General features: G+C 36.7%; 3 protein-coding genes across 5 annotated transcripts in view; all 3 read left to right on the top strand.

The window, feature by feature from the left end:
* The window catches only part of si:dkey-234i14.2 (RNA-binding Raly-like protein), a 66,048-nt gene extending 59,220 nt beyond the window's left edge, over window positions 1-6,828 (top strand). Inside the window, exons 5-7 of the mRNA XM_057852232.1 lie at window positions 1,345-1,458; window positions 2,727-2,875; window positions 3,444-6,828. Of these exons, the coding sequence (XP_057708215.1) occupies window positions 1,345-1,458; window positions 2,727-2,875; window positions 3,444-3,482 (302 nt within the window). The 3' untranslated portion in view covers window positions 3,483-6,828. The remainder of the gene's footprint in view (window positions 1-1,344; window positions 1,459-2,726; window positions 2,876-3,443) is intronic.
* A 2,632-nt stretch (window positions 6,829-9,460) lies between these two features.
* Window positions 9,461-11,598, top strand: uraha (urate (5-hydroxyiso-) hydrolase a). 3 transcript variants are annotated; one of them, XM_057846608.1, is made up of 4 exons: window positions 9,461-9,587; window positions 9,720-9,881; window positions 10,105-10,240; window positions 10,410-11,598. In XM_057846608.1, the coding sequence occupies exons 2-4, from the start codon at window positions 9,745-9,747 to the stop codon at window positions 10,497-10,499; spliced, it is 363 nt and encodes a 120-aa protein (XP_057702591.1). In that variant the 5' UTR covers window positions 9,461-9,587; window positions 9,720-9,744; the 3' UTR covers window positions 10,500-11,598. The 3 variants fall into 3 exon arrangements, with proteins under 3 accessions (XP_057702591.1, XP_057702602.1, XP_057702610.1); XM_057846619.1 differs by having other exon boundaries at window positions 9,520-9,587; window positions 9,756-9,881; XM_057846627.1 differs by having other exon boundaries at window positions 9,531-9,598; window positions 9,756-9,881.
* Window positions 11,599-13,285: 1,687 nt separating this feature from the next.
* pdcd5 (programmed cell death 5) lies at window positions 13,286-19,264 on the top strand. Its single transcript, XM_057853302.1, has 6 exons — window positions 13,286-13,525; window positions 16,757-16,797; window positions 17,111-17,172; window positions 18,086-18,177; window positions 18,291-18,362; window positions 18,440-19,264. Exons 1-6 carry the CDS (start codon window positions 13,460-13,462, stop codon window positions 18,482-18,484), a joined length of 378 nt encoding a protein of 125 aa, XP_057709285.1. The 5' UTR covers window positions 13,286-13,459; the 3' UTR covers window positions 18,485-19,264.

The following is a 19,264-nucleotide window of genomic DNA, read 5'->3' as shown; positions in this document are numbered from 1 at the left end:
GAATGCAAGCAGCAAAGCAAAATGCCTGGACTCATTTATTCATTCAATTGGCTGACATGTGTCAGCAGAGATAGTAGCTCTGATTGGTTCAAATGTGCATGTTTTCTGGAACAGCAAAAAAAAAAAAAAAAAAAAAGATTGTTGAATTGATACAACAAAAAAAGGGCAATGCAATATAAAATGTATCAAATCTTTAAGAGCAACGAAAGAGTTGAGGAGGCTTATTTCTCATATTTAGCTTTATTTGCTCTGATGGACAGGTTCAGAACATCTTAGCTGTCAATGTGCACTTTGGACTTTTATATTTGTTCATTTACTGTATGTTCGGCTACTTATTCATTTCCTTATGATTTAAAAAAGTCGATGTTTTTCAACTCTGAAGAATATAAGTCACTTGTACTTATTTTTTCGAATGTATGTTTCTTATATCTTTATTATTTAAAAAAAACAAAAACAAAAAACTTAAATTAACTTCAACTTTAATATACATCGTATGTTATGTAGTTAAAATTTAGATTTGGCATTTTGTATGTGAGGAAATGAGGGAAAATATCAATTAGGAGATGGAGGTTAGAGTTATTGCTGTTTTTGTTAACTTTTATTTTGCAAATCAGTTTTTGTATGTATGTACGTATGTATGTTTGTATGTATGAAATAACTGTGCTAAAACAGTTTTCTTTGCATTTCAGTAGTTTAAGCGGTTTATTTTATTTTATTTATTTGTATTCAAGTCAAGTGTTTTTTTTTAATTGAAGTAATGTTGATTTGTGTTTGGGCCACATTTTGGCGAGGACATTTTTCTCTATTATTCAATCAAAAAATAAGTTGCTTCAAAAAAATATAGATTTTCAAAAAGAAAAATCACTTCAATAAAATAAATTTTAAAAAAAAGAGAGAAAAATTTCAATCATAGAGAAAAGTTTTTGAATGAATTTTGAACATTTAATTTTTCATTGAAAAAGTTTTCTTTGATTGAAGCAATCCTTTTGTGATTGGTCCATAGTATGATTAGGACATTTGTGTCTAAATCATTCACCCCAAAAAGTTGCTTCAATCAAAAAATAAAAATCATTTCTAAAAATATTTTTTTCTCTAAAATATATATACATGTGTGTGTATGTGTGTGTATATATATATATACATACATACATACATACATACATATATATATATATATATATATATATATATATATATATATATATATATATATATATATATATATACTTTTTCTGACTTTTTATATACTTTTCGGACACCAGCCCCCCCTAAAATCCGCTTATGGTTCTAGTGTTTTGTAGAAGTGGTTAATACTGTATGTTGGTATTTCATCTGCCCCTGCAGTGGACATGGAGGAGTTGCAGGTGATTAAAAAGGAGCTGACTATGATAAAGACACAGATCGATGGGCTTCTTGACAGTCTTGACAGGATGGACACACACACGAGCAACCACAAAGGTGAGGCACTCATTTGGAAAGACTGAGATGGCAAAAAGGTGTAAGAAGGGTCAAACAATACATCATCTATTTTCACATCGCCAAACATTTTAAAGCTGACGCCAGTGAAATGGTGGATTTCTGATTCCTGCACAATCACAGCAGACGCGTGATCAACATCGTTCAGGGCCTGGTACTGCTGCTGACTGGGAGATGGGGGTAGTGTATTACCAGACAAAGCCTTTTTTTCTCTCTCTCTCTACTCAGGAATTTTGAAATGTTGAACAAGGTCGATATCAATCGGAGTGGGCAGTTGGGGGCTAATGGCAGTTTAATACCATGCTGAACAAACAGTGTGGTTGGAAACACTATATGACAGATGATCCCCTCGAAAATTGAACAGAACGTGAAAGCTATTGCTGCCCCCTTGTGGTCATTTGAACATTTAAGTCAAAAGTACAGTACCGCGGTGAAATGTTTTGAGCAACTTTCTCATCCTACTGAATGAGAAGATGTCTCAATTTGACCAAGCGTGTAGAAGAGTAGAGTAGAGTATAATGTCTTTCTGAAGACATTGGCTTGATTTAAGTCAGACAGTTTTATCAAATGATAAATTTTCAAACACTGTATCTGTTCTCCACTAGTGTCCACTCATGTTGTATTCGCATGAGGGTCTTGTACAATTAAAAAAAAAGAACGCTTATTCTGTCTTTTGAATGTTTTCATAATAATGCTGTAAACCAATGGTATATCATTAAAAGCAATATTTACAACAAAGTTTACAACAGTTAGTGTGAGCTCTCTATTTGGCAAATATTTCATTTATGATTTTTGATGTCATTTATGATTTTAAAACTACAATCTGCTACCAGTGATAACAAAACAGGCATTTCTATTTATTTTAGCTGTTCCCCCTGTTCCTAAATATTAACTTAGAGATATGTATAGAGGTTTTATAAAGACTGCATCTGGATTAGCCAATATTTATTTTAAGATGTAAGTAGCCTGTAACATAATCTTATCTAATTTGACATTTTATTGCACTGCTGTGAATTTATATCTTGAAAAAAAATGTTTGAAAGTAGACTAAACTTCAAATTGTTTTGGGTCGGGGCATGGAACAACAATAATCTACTTTAATTTACAATCTGTCACTCTGCCTGTCTCTTGGTGCAGCTACAGTAAACAAACAAGCCAGCCTGCTACACAGTGATACAAAAAACTCAGTATCTCATTCCGACTACTGCCTCGGTTCCATCTATATTTCTGTTTTCACTGTTCATTTGCAGGCTCCCCTTTGCGGGAAGAAAGTCCAGCTTGCTCACTGTACAGCAGCAGTCCAGAACACTCCCTTTCTTCCCTCTCCCCACCCTGCTCCCGCCATCGAATCTACAGAGAGACCTCCGTACCAAGAGGGCCCAATGATGACTACCATATGGTAAATGAAAAGAATTTCAATTAAACATAATAATTTCAATCAATCAATTTTTTTTTTGTTTTTTTTGTTTAGTGATATCGGTCTATAATTTCGATTTAATGGGTGGGGGGAGTAATGAATTTCTACTATTTGGTTGATAGGATATTTTGTGTCTTCACTAAATTACTGTATATCAAGTTATACTATGCTGCCCATTCTTTGTTCCTGGTATTCAGATTTTGAGGCTTACTAAGATAAAGACTGATGTTTTTACCTAAAAGCAATGGATTTCATTCTCTCAGTGTGAATGTCATTGCTTGAATGTCTCATTATTTGCCTATTGACTTCCTAGTGACCAGTCACACATTTTGCCCAACGTCCAGCACCCCACGCGTCTGAATAGGACGGTCATTATAGAAAATAAATGAATGGATGGAAGCTTGTCTAATTCTTTATTTGATGGGTAAAAGAAATCAGGAAAACTTGTAAAAGTTTAGTCTTGGGACCACTGTGGAATCAATTTGCAGAGAAATACTGAGTCATTCTGAGCCTGTGATTTCATTAAGCCTGTCTTTGTTTTATGTGACAGATGAACAATCACAGCTCAGACCTTGAAGAGGAAATATGAGGCCTAAGTGAGACGGCAGAGAAGACAAGGATGAAGTGACAAACGCTGTGGAAGAGAACTTCAAACGATCAAGCCAATATCTTTACTCTAAACTCCACCGGGAGTGCACATATCAAACAATATTTGACTGGTAGCTGCAGCTGTATCTGAATTATATTGAAAAAACACTTGAAAGAAAATAAAAACAAAGTACTCATACATGCAAAAAAAAAAAAAAAAAAAGAAAGAAAATGTTTTAGGATGGACTGGACAGGAAGGCGTTCAATCTTCATTATTTCCAGAGTTGTTGAGAAGGACAGCTGGAGACAGAATTCTGCGTCTGTATGCATTCCTATTGTGCTGTACCAGTGTATTTGCATGAACACAATGGCTCCAGCAATAATCCAAATACAGTATTGCGGTGTTAATCCAAATGAAGAATTGGAATCCATGGGTGCGAACATAATGAAGTCTGGTACTCATTTCTGTTTTTCACAATCATTTAAGCCTTCTACTGACAGGGGTTGTAAAAATGTCAGAGGAGATCGGACATGGTCATTTATGTATGTATTGCTAAAAGGACAAGAATGTTTCTGCTGTCTCGTGGATGTTACTTGAGCACAGATGGGAAAAATTGTTTAAAATGGTCCTTAGTTTAGACTCTAATTGTCCATTAAACAGAATGACAATAACTGAATAAGCACATGCTGTTAAAACAATGTGTACACCTCACATACTGTAAACCTTAGTATTTTCAGATTGCAGTATGAATGTACTGTTTGCATAGAAGCTACTTTGTCACTCAACTCACGCTCCATACATTCACGGTGTCAGAGCTTACCGTATGAGTACGTTATAGAGAATCGCCAGGCATCTACTTAATGAAGAGGGAAATTATCTTATGCTATATGTGTTAGTATGCCATTTTGGAGTCATTTTGGTACTTTTAAAGAATTAGACAAATGCTAAAACTCTCTTCCACCATGACTTTGGCACAGAGCTGTGTCAAAGTGTTGTGAACCAGGTCAATGTGTAATATTGTGCATTATTGTAAACTTAACTGTAAGTGTTCAGATGTGTAACTTCACTTTTGCTTTATTTTGTACAAAAAAATCTGGATAAAAATCAATGATGTTATTATGAATCATACGGTGTTACATGTTTTGTTCCCATTCTTAAGCCAAGTGGAAAATACTCATTGTCACTAGTAAAGGTATTTTCATATTGACTACACGGATCCTGGGAGAGTGTTTTTAATTCATCAAATCAAAAAAGTGATGGAATGAATTACATTGGTGCCCTGAAATGTGAGTTTAATTTGTTCTACACCAGTGTTGTTATCGTCATCGATGACTATAATGAAAATATTTCGTCGACGGAGAATTTTTTCACGACAATGATGAGACGATAACGAGCTAAAAACGTGTCTTTGGCGACTAACACATAACGACACGAATGCCAGTTTTCGTCTGACGAAACTAAAACGAGACAAAAATGCACCATAGTTTCCGTCACATGTTCACAATGACAGATTTTATCTGTAGTTAGCCTACATCGTAGCAGTGTCTGGTTGTGTCACTCATGTGACATGCTGCGCCCCCCAACTGTCTCACTAGTGTCCTCTCCGGTCTCCCCATTGCTTGTCTTGAGACGGTCGGATTTGTCTTCTTATCTTGGCGAGAAAGAATATGGAATGTTGCTTTAGCCTTTAAAGGTCTGTGCTGAGTGATCCTCACACACCAAATGTAACTCATAGCATTAGTATAACATTCACGTTCGCGTTAGCGTTAGGCTATTTTATTTTTTTTCCGGGTATAATAGGGTATATATTAAGCTTGAGAACGATAAACCGATACGACCACATATCCGGTTTTACAGTGAAGAGATACAGCTGTATCGATAGTAAACTTGACATTCGACAGAAATTAGCCATTAAATATTCAATTAACCGATAGTAGAGATAGAATTCGGCTGTCGCGAGCACAAGAATCAGCTTCTAATGCCTAGTTCAATGCATTGCTTAATATGATAATAATTTAGCTTTTACTTCACATGCTGCGCTTGTGTCATTCATCACACAGCGCACTTAGCTTGAGACCAAACGCATTTAATATGGACAAGCTCCACTCACAGTCGTGGATGCCTCAACTTCCCATGCATTTCGGCAGAACCGCAACTAGTCGCCGTCATTACCCGATCGTCATGGGCGTGTCATAACAACGTGAGAGCTAACAAAACCACTGTAACGCACGCTCCGTAGCGTTTTCTTTACAGCCCAAAACGAAGCTAGTAGTGGCAATGAAGCAACATGCTAAAACAATGGACAGTTTGAGCCAGCGACGTGCAGCGATTGATTTTCAACGCACCCAGGAAAACAAAAGTAGGACTTTGAAGTGAAGAAGGGAGCCAGATCTGTTCGCATGGGACAGAGCTTGTGTGAAGTGTGGAGCGGTACAGAGATCGTGAGTTTTTAACCCTGAAAAATAACCCACAACAATGGTGGAAAGGGCAGCGCGACCCTGTGGAGAGTTTGTTTCCACGAAACACAGTCTACTTAAACATGAACTTGTGCATTAGTTGATCTTCCACAAGAAAAATCTGCCCTTCACAAAAGATATGGACAGTGATGAGGAATAAAAAATGTAGAAGCACAGGCATACGTGAATGACTTTGCTGTGTATAAGGTTAAAGTAATGATTATTGACCTGTCTGTCTAAAATGCCATGTTTTTATTCCCCCAATTATAACAGTGGTAAAGCATAATTTATTATTTATTTATGATAACACTAGCAGGTTTAATTATTTTTTTCTAGAGCTGCTGCATATTATTAATATCTTTTGTTTTAAGATGTTTACGTTGAAAGTTTGCACTTAAATTACTTACCGCTTTTGTTCAAAACACCAGGAAATACAGTAATTGAATTACTGCACTTTATTGTTGTCTGTCACTGGAGTTTTATTTTATCATCAATCCCATCCAACAAAATGACGGTCATATAGTAAGCCTTTTTTTTTTTTTCATAAAAAATAAAACATAACATTTGTATGAAATTTTGTTGTTTAATTTTGCTATTAGAAATGTGGTCTTTTTTTATATGTTTAAAATACTGTACGAACACACGCAACAAATGTTTACTATCGTATCGTTTTCACTCTGTATCGAACTATATTGTTCTTAAACTGTATCGAATTTCTCGGCCTTAAAAATGTATCGTTTTTTAATTGAATCGTAACCTGTGTATCTAGATACATATCAAATCGGCTTCATGCCAGAGATTCCCAACCCTAGTATATATTAAAGATGTCCCGATCGATCGGCGATCGGGTCCGATCACGTCATTTTCAAAGTATCGGAATCGGCATAAAAATATCGGACATCCTTTTTATATATATATATATATATATATATATATATATATATATATATATTTTTTTTTTTTTTTTTTTTAATCGTTTTCTAATTGTATATAATGTGACAGACAAAATGTCTTACACTCATCCAGAGTAGTTTTGGCTTAAAGTAGGGCTATCAAATATATTGCGTTAACGGCGGTAATCATTTTTTTCTTAATTAATCACATTAATTAACGCATGCGCTGCACGACCCACTCACGCATTGTCGCTTACAAGCTATATAGGCGCCGTTTTACCAATATACAGAGCTAAACGCAGCATATAATGAATAGAGAGAATTTTGACAGCCTTTGGAGCCTTTTTTTATTTGGCTAAAGTCTTACATTCCCTCTCTCAGCAATTTAAAATTAACGTGGGAGGCAATGTGGGGAAGAAAGGTGGTAGTTGATCATTTTCTTAACACCCTATGTTCTTACCCAACGCAGAGAAGATATATCAATTGGTGCCCCTACGCACAGTCATGGTTGCACTTCCCATCATGCATTTGGGTTGAATGGCTGCAGTATCATTTACTGAAAGCTCAACAAATACACTAGATGGCAATATTTAGTCACAATATACAAAATCACATTTATCCCTTAAGAATTACAAGTCTTTCTATCCTTGGATCCCTCTCACAGAAAGAATGTTAATAATGTAAATGCCATCTTGAGGATTTATTGTCATAATAAACAAATACAGTACTTATGTACTGTATGTTGAATGTATATATTTGTTTTATTCATTTTTTTCTTAATGCATTGCCAAAATGTATATGATCGGGGAAAATTATCGGGAATGATTGGAATTGAATCGGGAGCAAAAAAAAAAGCAATCGGATCGGGAAATATCGGGATCGGCAGATACTCAAACTAAAACGATCGGGATCGGATCGGGAGCAAAAAAACATGATATATATATATATATAAATATATATATATATATATACATACATATATACGTGTGTATGTGTGTGGGTGGGTGTGGGTGTGGGTGCGTGTACGTGTGTGTGCGTGCGTGCGTGTGTGTGTATATATATATATGTGTATATATATAATATAAATATAGAAAAAAGCTCGGCTTCTTCCCACTCCTTTTCGGGCTACGTATGTACTGTATGTATTTGTTATTAATTTTTGTTAAAATCAACATTATTGGTACTATTGTTGTTTGTTTTTCCCTATTCTTGCTGTTTTTGTTATTACTGCTCGAAATAAATTAATCAATCAATAATTAATTGAAAGTAATGTACTGTTTTCCAGCTGAATGTGTAACATAAAAGATAGAAACTTTTTTTTATTTATCTATTTTTGGAGTGAAACTTTCAAATTGAGTAAATGTCGACTAAAACTAGACGAAATTAGTCTAACTTTGCATTAACAAAAACTGGACGAAGACAAACACATTTTGAAATGACTAAAATATGACTAAGATTAATAAGTATTATCGTCCAAAAGACTAAGATCAAGACAAAAATTAAAATTGCTGCCAAAAACAACACTGTTCTACACAGGCGCTCATAGCTCCTCTTTCCCAATTGAAATAAATGGAAATGTAAGGAGGAAAAAAATATTTTTTTTTTGTAATTAGATTTTAAAAGAGCACTCTGTAACATGATACATAGAGTAATTACTGTAAATATATTTCGAAAAAAATAAGTTCCCAACTTGCATGTCGGTTGACAGAAAATAACATTTAAAGACATTCATCCTCTGTGAAAAATCTATTGACCTACTCGAAGAGGATAGAATACTTTTAAATATTACATCAGGTCCTCGGTTTAGTCGATCACTAACTGAGGAAAATAATGCAGTAGGGAGATCCGGAATCCTGAAAACATTTGAATGAAAAATATTTGACTGCCATGATTATAAAATAATGATATGAAAACGGTAAGAACAGGGAAATATTCCTTACTTTTACTTTTGTGGTTGACTTGTAAACTGGAAGGGGTGTACACTGGACGACTCCCAGTACAGTTTTGGACATTACTGTGGATGAATAACAAAAGCAAAGACTGAGAATGAATTGTTTTATTTTGAAAAGCGTGATTTCATGTTAAATAGAGCATAACCACTGCACATTAAATTACCAAATGGCAGCACATCTTCAAACGATTACACAAGCCAACCATTCCAGAAGTAATATGGTTAATTATCACCGCTATTGAATCTTTAAAGATAAACTAAGGATGTTTCCTTCTTTAAGAATACGTTGTATGTGCTCCCACTATTCTAAATACAGCATTCTGAATAAAATTGCATTCTTGGAATATAAAATTAAAAGAGACTAGTTAATCAATTTTCTTCCATGTCAGGCAAAAAAAGCACTCTGTGTCTTGTCATTCTACAAAAGAAATCTTAATTAGGATGCAATGCTGTTTTGACAAGTGGGGGCAGAAAAAAGGGGAGGGTTTTAGTTAAATTTTGTCATGTTTAGAAAAGAAAAGCTTTAACTTTCATTACACATAAATGTAAATACTATACAGAGACATGGAATAGTGTAAATATAGGTTAACGTCATTGTGCTCATCTTTGCACATAAATTACAGGACCGCCCACTTTGATAGATTCCATCAAAGTACAAAGCGCTCCAAGCAAATATGAGGAGGAGCTTAGTTCTTGCACAACCAGTTTGCTACTGACAGAAAAGAATTTGGGATCATTTTTATCAGTACACATGAGTACAAGCAGGCTGCAGCAACTTATGAGCCATACTTGGCCTGAAAATAAGGTAGGCATTGTGTTTAATTTTTAACCCTCTTTTCAAAGTCATGACTTAATTTAAAATGTAATGTGTCACATTCTCTATATATATTTTTTTCTTTTTTAAAAAAAAGCCTGAAACTATCATATGTCTGTCTAGCTAACCATCCAATAAGTTGATTGTTATGTGGATCAGAGCAATGACGAGTCCTCTGACCACACACGTGCTGAACACTGCCAAGGGTATCCCTGCAGCCAATATAGGCCTCAGCCTACATCGACTGGATCCCGCATCTGAGACATGGCTGTTGATTAACTCTGGGTAAAATATCCGCCTATACGTTAATTGTCTAGTCTTCTCCAGAGTTGCAGGTGGGCTGGACTTTACATTTAAAGTGGTAAACCTCAAATTCAAAATCTAAAGCTGTCCAGAAAGAAAAAGATATTTGGACTGGTCATGTTTCCACGTTCATGTCCATAGAAAAGTAAAAGCATTATCTTAAACATGTGTAAACTACATTATTTTTTAAATATTGTATCAACAGGCACACGAATGCTGATGGACGGTTCCCTGCACTTATCACACAACAGGAGTTTCTGAGTGGTGTGTACAAATTGCGATTTGAAACTGCTCAATACTGGGAAAGTACTGGGGAGGTGTCCTTTTACCCATATGCAGAGGTGAGACTTGCTTCCAACTATTTCTTTCTTTTCTTAAACATTCTGACAATTTTTAGTGATAACAGAAAATTGTCTTCACTTATTGTAGTTGCCACATTTCTGCTGCAGTGGACTATTGAAAACAAATATCATCTGTTTAACACATTTGTTGAATTGTGTTTTGTTTCAGGTTGTCTTCACTATAAGCAACCCAGAGCAAAAGTACCATATACCTCTGCTCCTGAGTCGTTTCTCATATAGCACATACAGAGGGAGTTAGGGGTCAAATGATCAACAGCCATTCTACTCAAAAAACAAAAATGATGACAATTGTTTGTATGCTTTCTATCAAAATAGGTTATCAGAACCAGTATTATGACTGTTATAAGTAATTTTATTTCAGTACACTACTTTGTAGTCATATTTCTATTCATATTTCCAACCCACTAAATGCATGTTTCAAAGTGTGATTGTTAAAGATGCAAGATATTCACTGTTATGCCGCTTTCTTCGACTGCATAACGAAAGTAAAGCCAGGAAAAGCAGAGACCGTGAAAAAAAACAACCAAGACAATAAAAAAAATAATAATAATAATTTACTTTTTTAACATTGCAGTCATTTACACACATGATGGAAGATTAGAAACACAAGAATTGAAGGTAATTGTTATTCTACCTGGTGTTTCTCCTCCTTATCACACTTAATGAGTCAAAGAATAGCAGATCAGTGCTGGTCCTGAAAGTAAAGTACCATTTCTCATAGGCACCGTCTAACTGTTTATTTAACTACATTACTCTAACACACATAATATAATTAATCAGGGAATAGTATCGTAAATCAAATATAAAATAAATAGCACTTATACCATAGTTTAAGGAAAACAAGCAGAATATATTGCATAAAAGTCACACAACGCCTTCTTATCACGGACGCCCAACGTGTGCGTCATGAGCAAGACTGACACAACAACTCTCGCAATCAGTTCTCCCGGGCAGTCCAGAACAAATGGCGGGACGCTCTGTCCCAATGCAAGGTGCACCGGAGAACGCTCGATATCCAACTGATAACTCAACTGACAAGTCTCCAAGAGCCTCTTTGACACTTAGGTGGCAAAATCCACAACCCTCGTTGCCCGGACACCAGCAACTCCCAAATCCTCCTGTCCAGTCCACAAATAGACAACAATCCCAAACACAACCTTCTTCCTGCCCACGGCCTGCTCCGCGAGAGCCTTCAGAAGACTGAATGTTTAACTAAGCGTTGTCATTTTTTCTCAGGAACCTTTTGTTGACTTCTGATATGGTGACCTTGAAACGAGTTTGCCTCCTTGCCTGAGTCTGTTTCGCCTTTCTGTTTGATCACTGTCAGGCCGAATAAATTGTCAACTTGTTCTCTGTGAGCCTTCTTTAAACCTTTCAAAATGGAGTTAGTACAAAGGGTTAAGACTAAGGTGAACGTGCGGAGTTTGCCCTTCTGGCCGGATTGTCGGGATCTCGCCGGCCCGGCCGTTGGAGCTGCGCCAGCGCAGGTTCGGCTGGCGTGATTCAGGCGGTCTGGCCAGAAGGTCGGATTCCTTCAAAAGTAAATTCTCACACTAGCCCAATCCGAGAATGAGACAAGACCAAAATTTTTGGGAGCTGAGAAAGTGAAGAGTCCAAGACCTTTAAAATTTGGTCTCAAGACTGAGACTGGTCTCAAGTGCAACAACATTATTTTGTTCATTTGATATCAAGATACTGTACCTAAATATTGCACTTTTGGCAAATAATAATAATAATACTGTAAAAATAATTTTCCTAAAATATTACAGCTACCCGTAATTTTCGGACTATAAGCCGCTACTTTTTTCCTTCATTTTGATACCTGTGGCTTATAGTCCAGTGCGGCTTATTTGTTGATTTTTTTTAGGTAACACTTTATTTGACAGCGGTGTCATAAGACTGTCATAAGATCATCAAAATTATGACATGACACTATCATGGACGTTACTGAATGCTTATGTCATTAAGTGTCATTTGGCAAATTATGTCACTAACTCAATTTTTGTCCATCTTGGATCTTTTGCATCCATTCAAAAGTGAGATCATTTGCCGAATAACACTTAATGACATCTGTTATAAGCATTCATGAATGCTCAGGACAGAGACATGTCATAATTATGATTGTGTAATGACAGTCTTATGGCACCACTGTCAAATAAAGTGTTAGCAAATACCATAACTAGCAATTGATGAAACAATTAGAACAGTAACTGAGGAACTATTTAGCACAGAACATGATTTTCGATTGTTATTTACATCTGTAGCGCTGCAATGCATGCAACAGCAGGTGGCATCAGAGGTTTACTGTCTCCCCCAAGAGAGCAGTGATGGCCAAATGAAGCTTCTTGAAGCAATAATGCTTTGCAGTAATTGGTTCAAAGTTTAATGATGGTTCATTTGGTCTTATGACAGTCGGTCGTATGATGCCGTTGTCAAATAAGGTTGTACCGGTTAATATCTTTTGGTTTAAATATCCCATGATACAGTGAGGACAGCTGTGGCTTATAGTCCAGTGCGGCTTATCTATGAACAAATGCCTTTTTCGTGCCAAATTTGGTGGGCTGCGGCTTAGTCAGGTGCGCCTCATAGTGCGAAAATTAGGGTAATTAGATCTCCACAATCATGTGCTTTTTACCTCGATGTAGTTCATCCTTCCACATCATCATCATGTTTTTGACAGTTTACCCCTTGATGATGGGGCATAACCACCCTCTACTGGGTTGACGGCCGAGATTTGTTTTAATACATGTAGTTCTTTATGTTCCCTGCTGCTAAAAAAAAAAAAAAAAAAAAGAATACAGCATAAATTGGTTTCTGTACTTGCAAGAACAGTACCAACAACAAATCCAGAAACGTTCTGCTGAATTAGCTGTGTTGTGTCTGTTTTACAATTTACTCCTTTGTTAAGATTTTGAACATAATCACCTCTTCGAATGAGTTTTTAGTGGTTCATATGAATGACTGATTAATCACCTCTTCGATTTAGCTTTTAGTGATTCATATGAATGACTGAGTTCCACACAATGATGAGTTAGTGTAGCTCTGCGTTCGATAGCTTTAGCCTGCCTGTGGTTGCTCACTGTCGCTTCTAAGTGTAGTTGGAATACAGTCCCCTGCTAGCAAGGGCCCTAGCTGCCATGCAATTTTAGCCTTATTAAGTACAATTTTTGATCACTTGAGCCCACACTGTCTCAAACCATGGCAGACGACGAGTTACAGGCAATTAGACAGCAACGAATGGCTGAACTCCGGGCAAAGCACGGGGTAAGGACAAACGACAGTATTGGAAGCGTGTTTGGTAGCACTCAGCCACTCCAAAAAGGAGATGCTAACTATCATGTGTGGCTAAAACCGTTGTTGAGATTGTACTTGTGAATAAACAGTCACATTACCGATATGTTTTGGCAAAATGTAACAGTCTAATGTGCGTGAAGTTTAATATGCCAAGGTTTAGCAAGAAACTAATGAATCTTTACAAAGGTGCTATCTAACTTGCTGCTTTCATGACAGTGACAGTGCACACCCTCATCCCTCATTTACTCATAATGTAAAATACGGTGAATTTGTGCATTTTATCAATCAAATTTATTGTGTATCAATATGACGCAAAAACCAAATCACTTTTTAAACTTAAACATACCCCATTTGTAGCATAAAAATATAAAGGATCGTATCCAGAGTGAAGAGCTACCCTGATTTTTGTAACCTACAGAAACTTTTTTCTGGAATTTACAATAAAAAGTTTTTTTTTTTTTTTTTAAATACAATTAAACAAAAGTAATGAAAACAGAAAAACACTCTGGTTATGGCCGCCTATAACAGTTTAATTTCTTATCTTAGAACTCATTGTATTTAACTTATTGTCTGACATTTACAACAACAGACACAATAGACATCCAATTTATTTGAACTAGGGGGACTTGCTGTAAATGCTCATCTTTCAATGCCCTTGACGTGGCCAGAGAGACGTCCAATCCATTTTGACTGGAAGAGGCTGGTAGCGAAAGATCACAGTCAGTCCCTCCCAGTCAAAATGGATTGGACGTCTTCCGCTGTCAGTGATAGACAATGGAGTTAAATGAGTGCCCTATAGACCCTACTCACCGACGTCACAGAATGACGTGTCGCTGTATCCAGCCGCCATATTGTCCGTCTCTGTTTATCCGTATTCTCAATGGTTTCAATTTGTCGTTCAGTTTATAGTGCAATTCATGGAAGCCCCAGTGCTTTCAGACGCTGTAAACTCATTGGATGCGTTGCATAAAAGGCGGTATGTGGAAAAGCTTCAGTCTATCCATTCGCCAGATCCGTATTTGATGCCTAAATCGATATTTTTCGACCCGCTGTCTTCGCCGTCTCTGCCTGACATCTGCTACCCTGATATCTACAACTATCTTGTCCACAGAAACTCAGCCTATTCTCACGAAACTTTGAAAAACTGTAAGAGCAGCACTCTAAGCCACATTACCCCGAGTGACCCTTTACTTTCAATTTTCTAAAATGGCGACAATCAATAAAAAAAAAAGTTGACTGCGATGGCCGTCGCTTCAAGGATAGGTGGATATTGGACTATTTCTTCAATACAATACGCAACAACTGTGTCTGCCTCATTTGCAAAGAGACAGTCGCTGTTTTCAAAGAGTTCGATGTGACGCGATATTACCAAACAAGACACGCTGACATGTACGACATTAGAGGGAAGCTACGCAGCAAGAAATTATGGCAACTTGAAGCTAGTTTAATTTCACAGCAGCAGTATTTCGCAAGAGCCCGGGTGTCGAAAGAGAACGCCACAAAGGCGAGATTGTTGAAATTATGAATTTAAAAAAATAATAATAAAGCAAATGTGACACACAGAAGGGCTTGCTAAAAATTGTTTAAATATATTGTTCTACGTAAATCAGCCAAGGTAGCCCCCCACATTTTTACCACATCAAATCTGGCCCCCTTTTTCAAAAAGTTTGGACACCCCTGTTTAACTGATGACCCGTAGACGAGGCCAGCTTCTTTCACTTGGTACCAGCTAAATATTATTCAAAAAATAATGATGGCTGAAGAAATAAACATCTTGAAATTGAAACTGTATGTTGTCGGTGATTAGCCTCGCAATGATCTTAATTGTGGTTGTCAGCCCAAAACTCTAAATTAAATGCATCTTACCAGGTATAAAATGACTACTACATAGTCTGTGGTGATGGTTTGGTGCCCAGTTTTTTTCGTCGAATTGCAGCAGTCCATCTCGCTCTCCTCTCCGGGTCTCTCGGAATACGGTAAAACTTCAAGTCTCTCCGTCTATCTTCTCTGTTACTGCAACCAACCGCCACACACGCCTTCACCATTTTGATTATTAATGTTAACGAGCAGAAAAACACGCCATAATAGGAGGAATTTACGTAGTGGTAATGCGTAAACACGACGAGCTGACGGACAATATGGCACGGAGGCGTGGTTGTGACGTCATGTGAGTGGGGTCTATAAAGAGTTGTACAGTGGTAACTCTACATACAAAGTTAATTATTTCCAGGACCTTGTCTGTAAGTCGAAATGGTCATATGTCGAGCAGGATTTTCCTGTACGAATACATAAAAAAAAAAAAAAAATGAAAACCAACACTAAATCCTTAATGAATAATTCTGTTACTATTGCAAATAGCAATTACACAGAGCAAAACAAATTAATTATGAATAAAAATCAGAATGATAATAATTGTAAAAATAAAAATACCTGTATAATGTAACGAAACGGGTTCTAATGGGGCAGATGTATTTCTGCGTGGTGTACCTGCATGCACCGCGTGGTTGACGTGTCAGAGTGAGGGAGGACGTTTTACTTTCACTTTACATGTTCAGTTGCGAAAGACAGTAGGCATGTTGTGTTGTACAAGTTCTGAAATAAATGATCAAAGACCTAAGGAAGCTGGCGATTTCTTTGGCAATGTTACATTAAAAATAATAATTGTCACCTTAACTTATAAAGACTGACGAATGGAGGAGGACTGCTGAGATCATAGATCGTCTATGGGCGTAATGTTAAGCCTGTTCACAGATGCGCACCCCACGCTCATATTTTACTATAATTTCCATCTTCATTTCAATGGTAAGCCTCATATTTTACCTTTATTCATCACCTGCACTAACATTGTTGGAACCCATGTTGAGTTCTCTCACAAGAAAATCCGCCTTGCGTCCCGTCTTGCGGGAAACCAAAATAACTGCGGCGCTGTCATAAATCTTCGTATTTCAAGCATGTCGTCGGATGTAGAAACAAATGACGGGTCAAATTTTGCGTCGGATGTCGAAAAGATTGGGTGTCGAAGCGATCGTATGTAGAGGTACCACTGTATATATATCCAGAGCCTGTAAATTAAACAATGTGTCACATTTTAGAGCTCAATACAGTACAGTACTTTATTGAAATTTCCAAGACAACGTTTGACTGCATTTCTGCATTGTAATCTGAATCTAAAAATAGTAACTATTTCCTATGTTGCTTCAGGATTCCTCAAAGAATCAGCAAGTGGAGGAGGCCAAACAAAGGTGCAATACTCTAGATTTATATTCTGTCCATATAATACACAACTGGAAAGGATGAATGCCCCATATTAAAAGCTTTAAGTAATAAATACATACAAGTGTGTTATTCCTGTAATTCTCAAATTTTATAGTTTGCTAAAGTTTTTTTTCTCTCCCCAAATATACTCATCCTTGGTAGAGTTCAAATGTTAATTTTTGTTAATAGAAAATAAATCTTTCTGAAATAATGACATTCTTTTAATTTTGACATTTGCAAATGCAATTATTGTTTGAATGGTTAACTAATAGACTGTCCCCCCCCCCCCCCCCCCCACAGAGAGGCAGATATGAGGAATTCCATATTGTCCCAAATTCTAGACCAGTCGGCTCGAGCCAGGTGTAAGTATTTCTAACATTTAATATTATCCCTTCAAATTATTCGCTGCGGCATCAATTAAAAGATGGACACCTTAGCTAAATGTTCATTAACAACTGCCTTAGAAGTCACTCCCTTTAACCCTTAAAAGAGAAATTTGATTGTAACAGATATGAATAGAGCATGAAAATACTTCAAACATCCGCGACCCTCGTGAGGAAAAGCTGCATGGAAAATGAATGAATGAATGAAAACTTCAAACAGTATGTAGCACTCCAAGTGCATGCCAATGTTACGTTAGTTACTCTTTGGCTGCTTTTGAAGGCGATATACTGTAAGTCCAGTCCATTTGAAGTGGGACAGCTGAACGTTCGTTTATTCGCTGCTGTCCCTCCCTATTTAAATGGATTGGACGTCTACTAGTGATAAACTGATTCATTGGATTTGTAATGTGTATAAAATAATTCATGAGTGTCATGAAAGGCACTTTGAAATAAAACGGATTACAGTATTAATATTCACAACACAAGGTTAAAAAATAGCTGCATAATTGGACGCCTATTATTGTCAATGGCAAATGATTCAGTTAATTTTGTCATTTGTTTTTTCACGCATGTCAAACACAGAACAATATTAGTGGTTCAGTTTGAAACCCTTAAAATATGTGGCTCATGTTACTTCCTTTGCTCACAATAGCTTTTAAAGATTGCCAGGACTGTTTTTGCTGTTGTCTGATTCCACAAACCTGCACCAATTCCATATGAATGGCCATGGTGTGTGTGTTTGGTGCCCTGCAATAGCTATGGAGCTAATAGATATGGAGTATCTGAAAAGTTAGATGATACATTCTTAAAAAAAAAACAACAAAAAAACATTAGAACACTTAAAGCGACTTAATGACCATACATTGAATTGTTTATATTGCTCTTTCTACAGTGAACAGTCTTGCTTTGGTGAAGCCAGAGAAGGCAGTTTTGGTTGAGAATTATCTCATTCAAATGGCCCAGTGTGGATCCCTAGCAGGAAAGGTAAGCAAATGATCTCATGCTTGAAATGTTAATCTTTTTACAAAATGGGTCGATTTGGTAAAATTTTCTATAATCACAATGTTGCCCACCCCCCACCCAACCCCTTCTGCAAGATATCAGATTCAGGCTTGGTCGAGATCCTAGAAAAAGTCAGAAAGCAAACAGAGAAAACGACAACAGTCAAAGTATGTTCCACTAATAGCTCATAGATTAATGTTAGTGACTAGATTGTCATTTATCTAAATACCTTGTTTTTCTTTAGTTCAACAGGAGGATGGTGATGGACTCAGATGAGGACGATGATTAGCACCTGAGCGAGAGCTGTCGATTGAACCAAGAAATGAAATGGATATGTTTCACTGGCGTTTGACCAGTGTGCTTTTGCCAGCATTCTGGAATGCTGCACTCGTTTCTGTGTGTCTCTGGAAAAGAAACACCAGGAGGGGACAACGATAAGATGGAATTCATAAATTGGTTAAAAAGACACTGGATAGAATACATACCGTGTCCAACATGTTTGCTTGCGGTTTCATTATTATTTACTGTACCATACACCCTTTGAATTCCTGACAGCACATGACTGTTATACACCCTTGCTCAGTTTTGGAGTTACTTTTTTTCCCTGTGGTTCCATGGTTTGACATGTTCACTCAAGAAGCTCGGGAAGGGAGAGATGGTTTGCAACTTTTGATGCATTATAGAGCTCATTGTTCTCCATTCTGCTCCAACGTTGTTCTTCATGCGCCAACACAATTCGGATGTTGCACTTGTATATCTTTTTTGCAAACATATATCATAAATGTTTACAAATAATGAAGACAAAAATGACCTTGAGTTCAGGTGTGTTTCAGCTATTAGTTGTCTCTTATTCTTAAATTATGCTGTTTGCTTCATTTGGCCTGAGAGGAAGAATACATGTTAGCCTCAGATGTATTTATAAACATCAAATTTCGCATTTTCATATCCAAAATGTAAACATTTACTTTCTAAATGGAATTGTTGCGATTGTAGCAGCCATTGTTTATAATTTCCGTCTTAAAATATTAGATAAAAGGCCAGTGCAGACTAGTTTTCAAAATAAAATGCT

Source organism: Corythoichthys intestinalis, chromosome 1, assembly GCF_030265065.1.
Source record: "Corythoichthys intestinalis isolate RoL2023-P3 chromosome 1, ASM3026506v1, whole genome shotgun sequence".
NCBI classification, from domain to species: Eukaryota; Metazoa; Chordata; class Actinopteri; order Syngnathiformes; family Syngnathidae; genus Corythoichthys; species Corythoichthys intestinalis.
The sequence above is the reverse complement of the archived record's forward strand: the minus strand, read 5'-3'. Positions and strand labels throughout refer to the sequence as shown.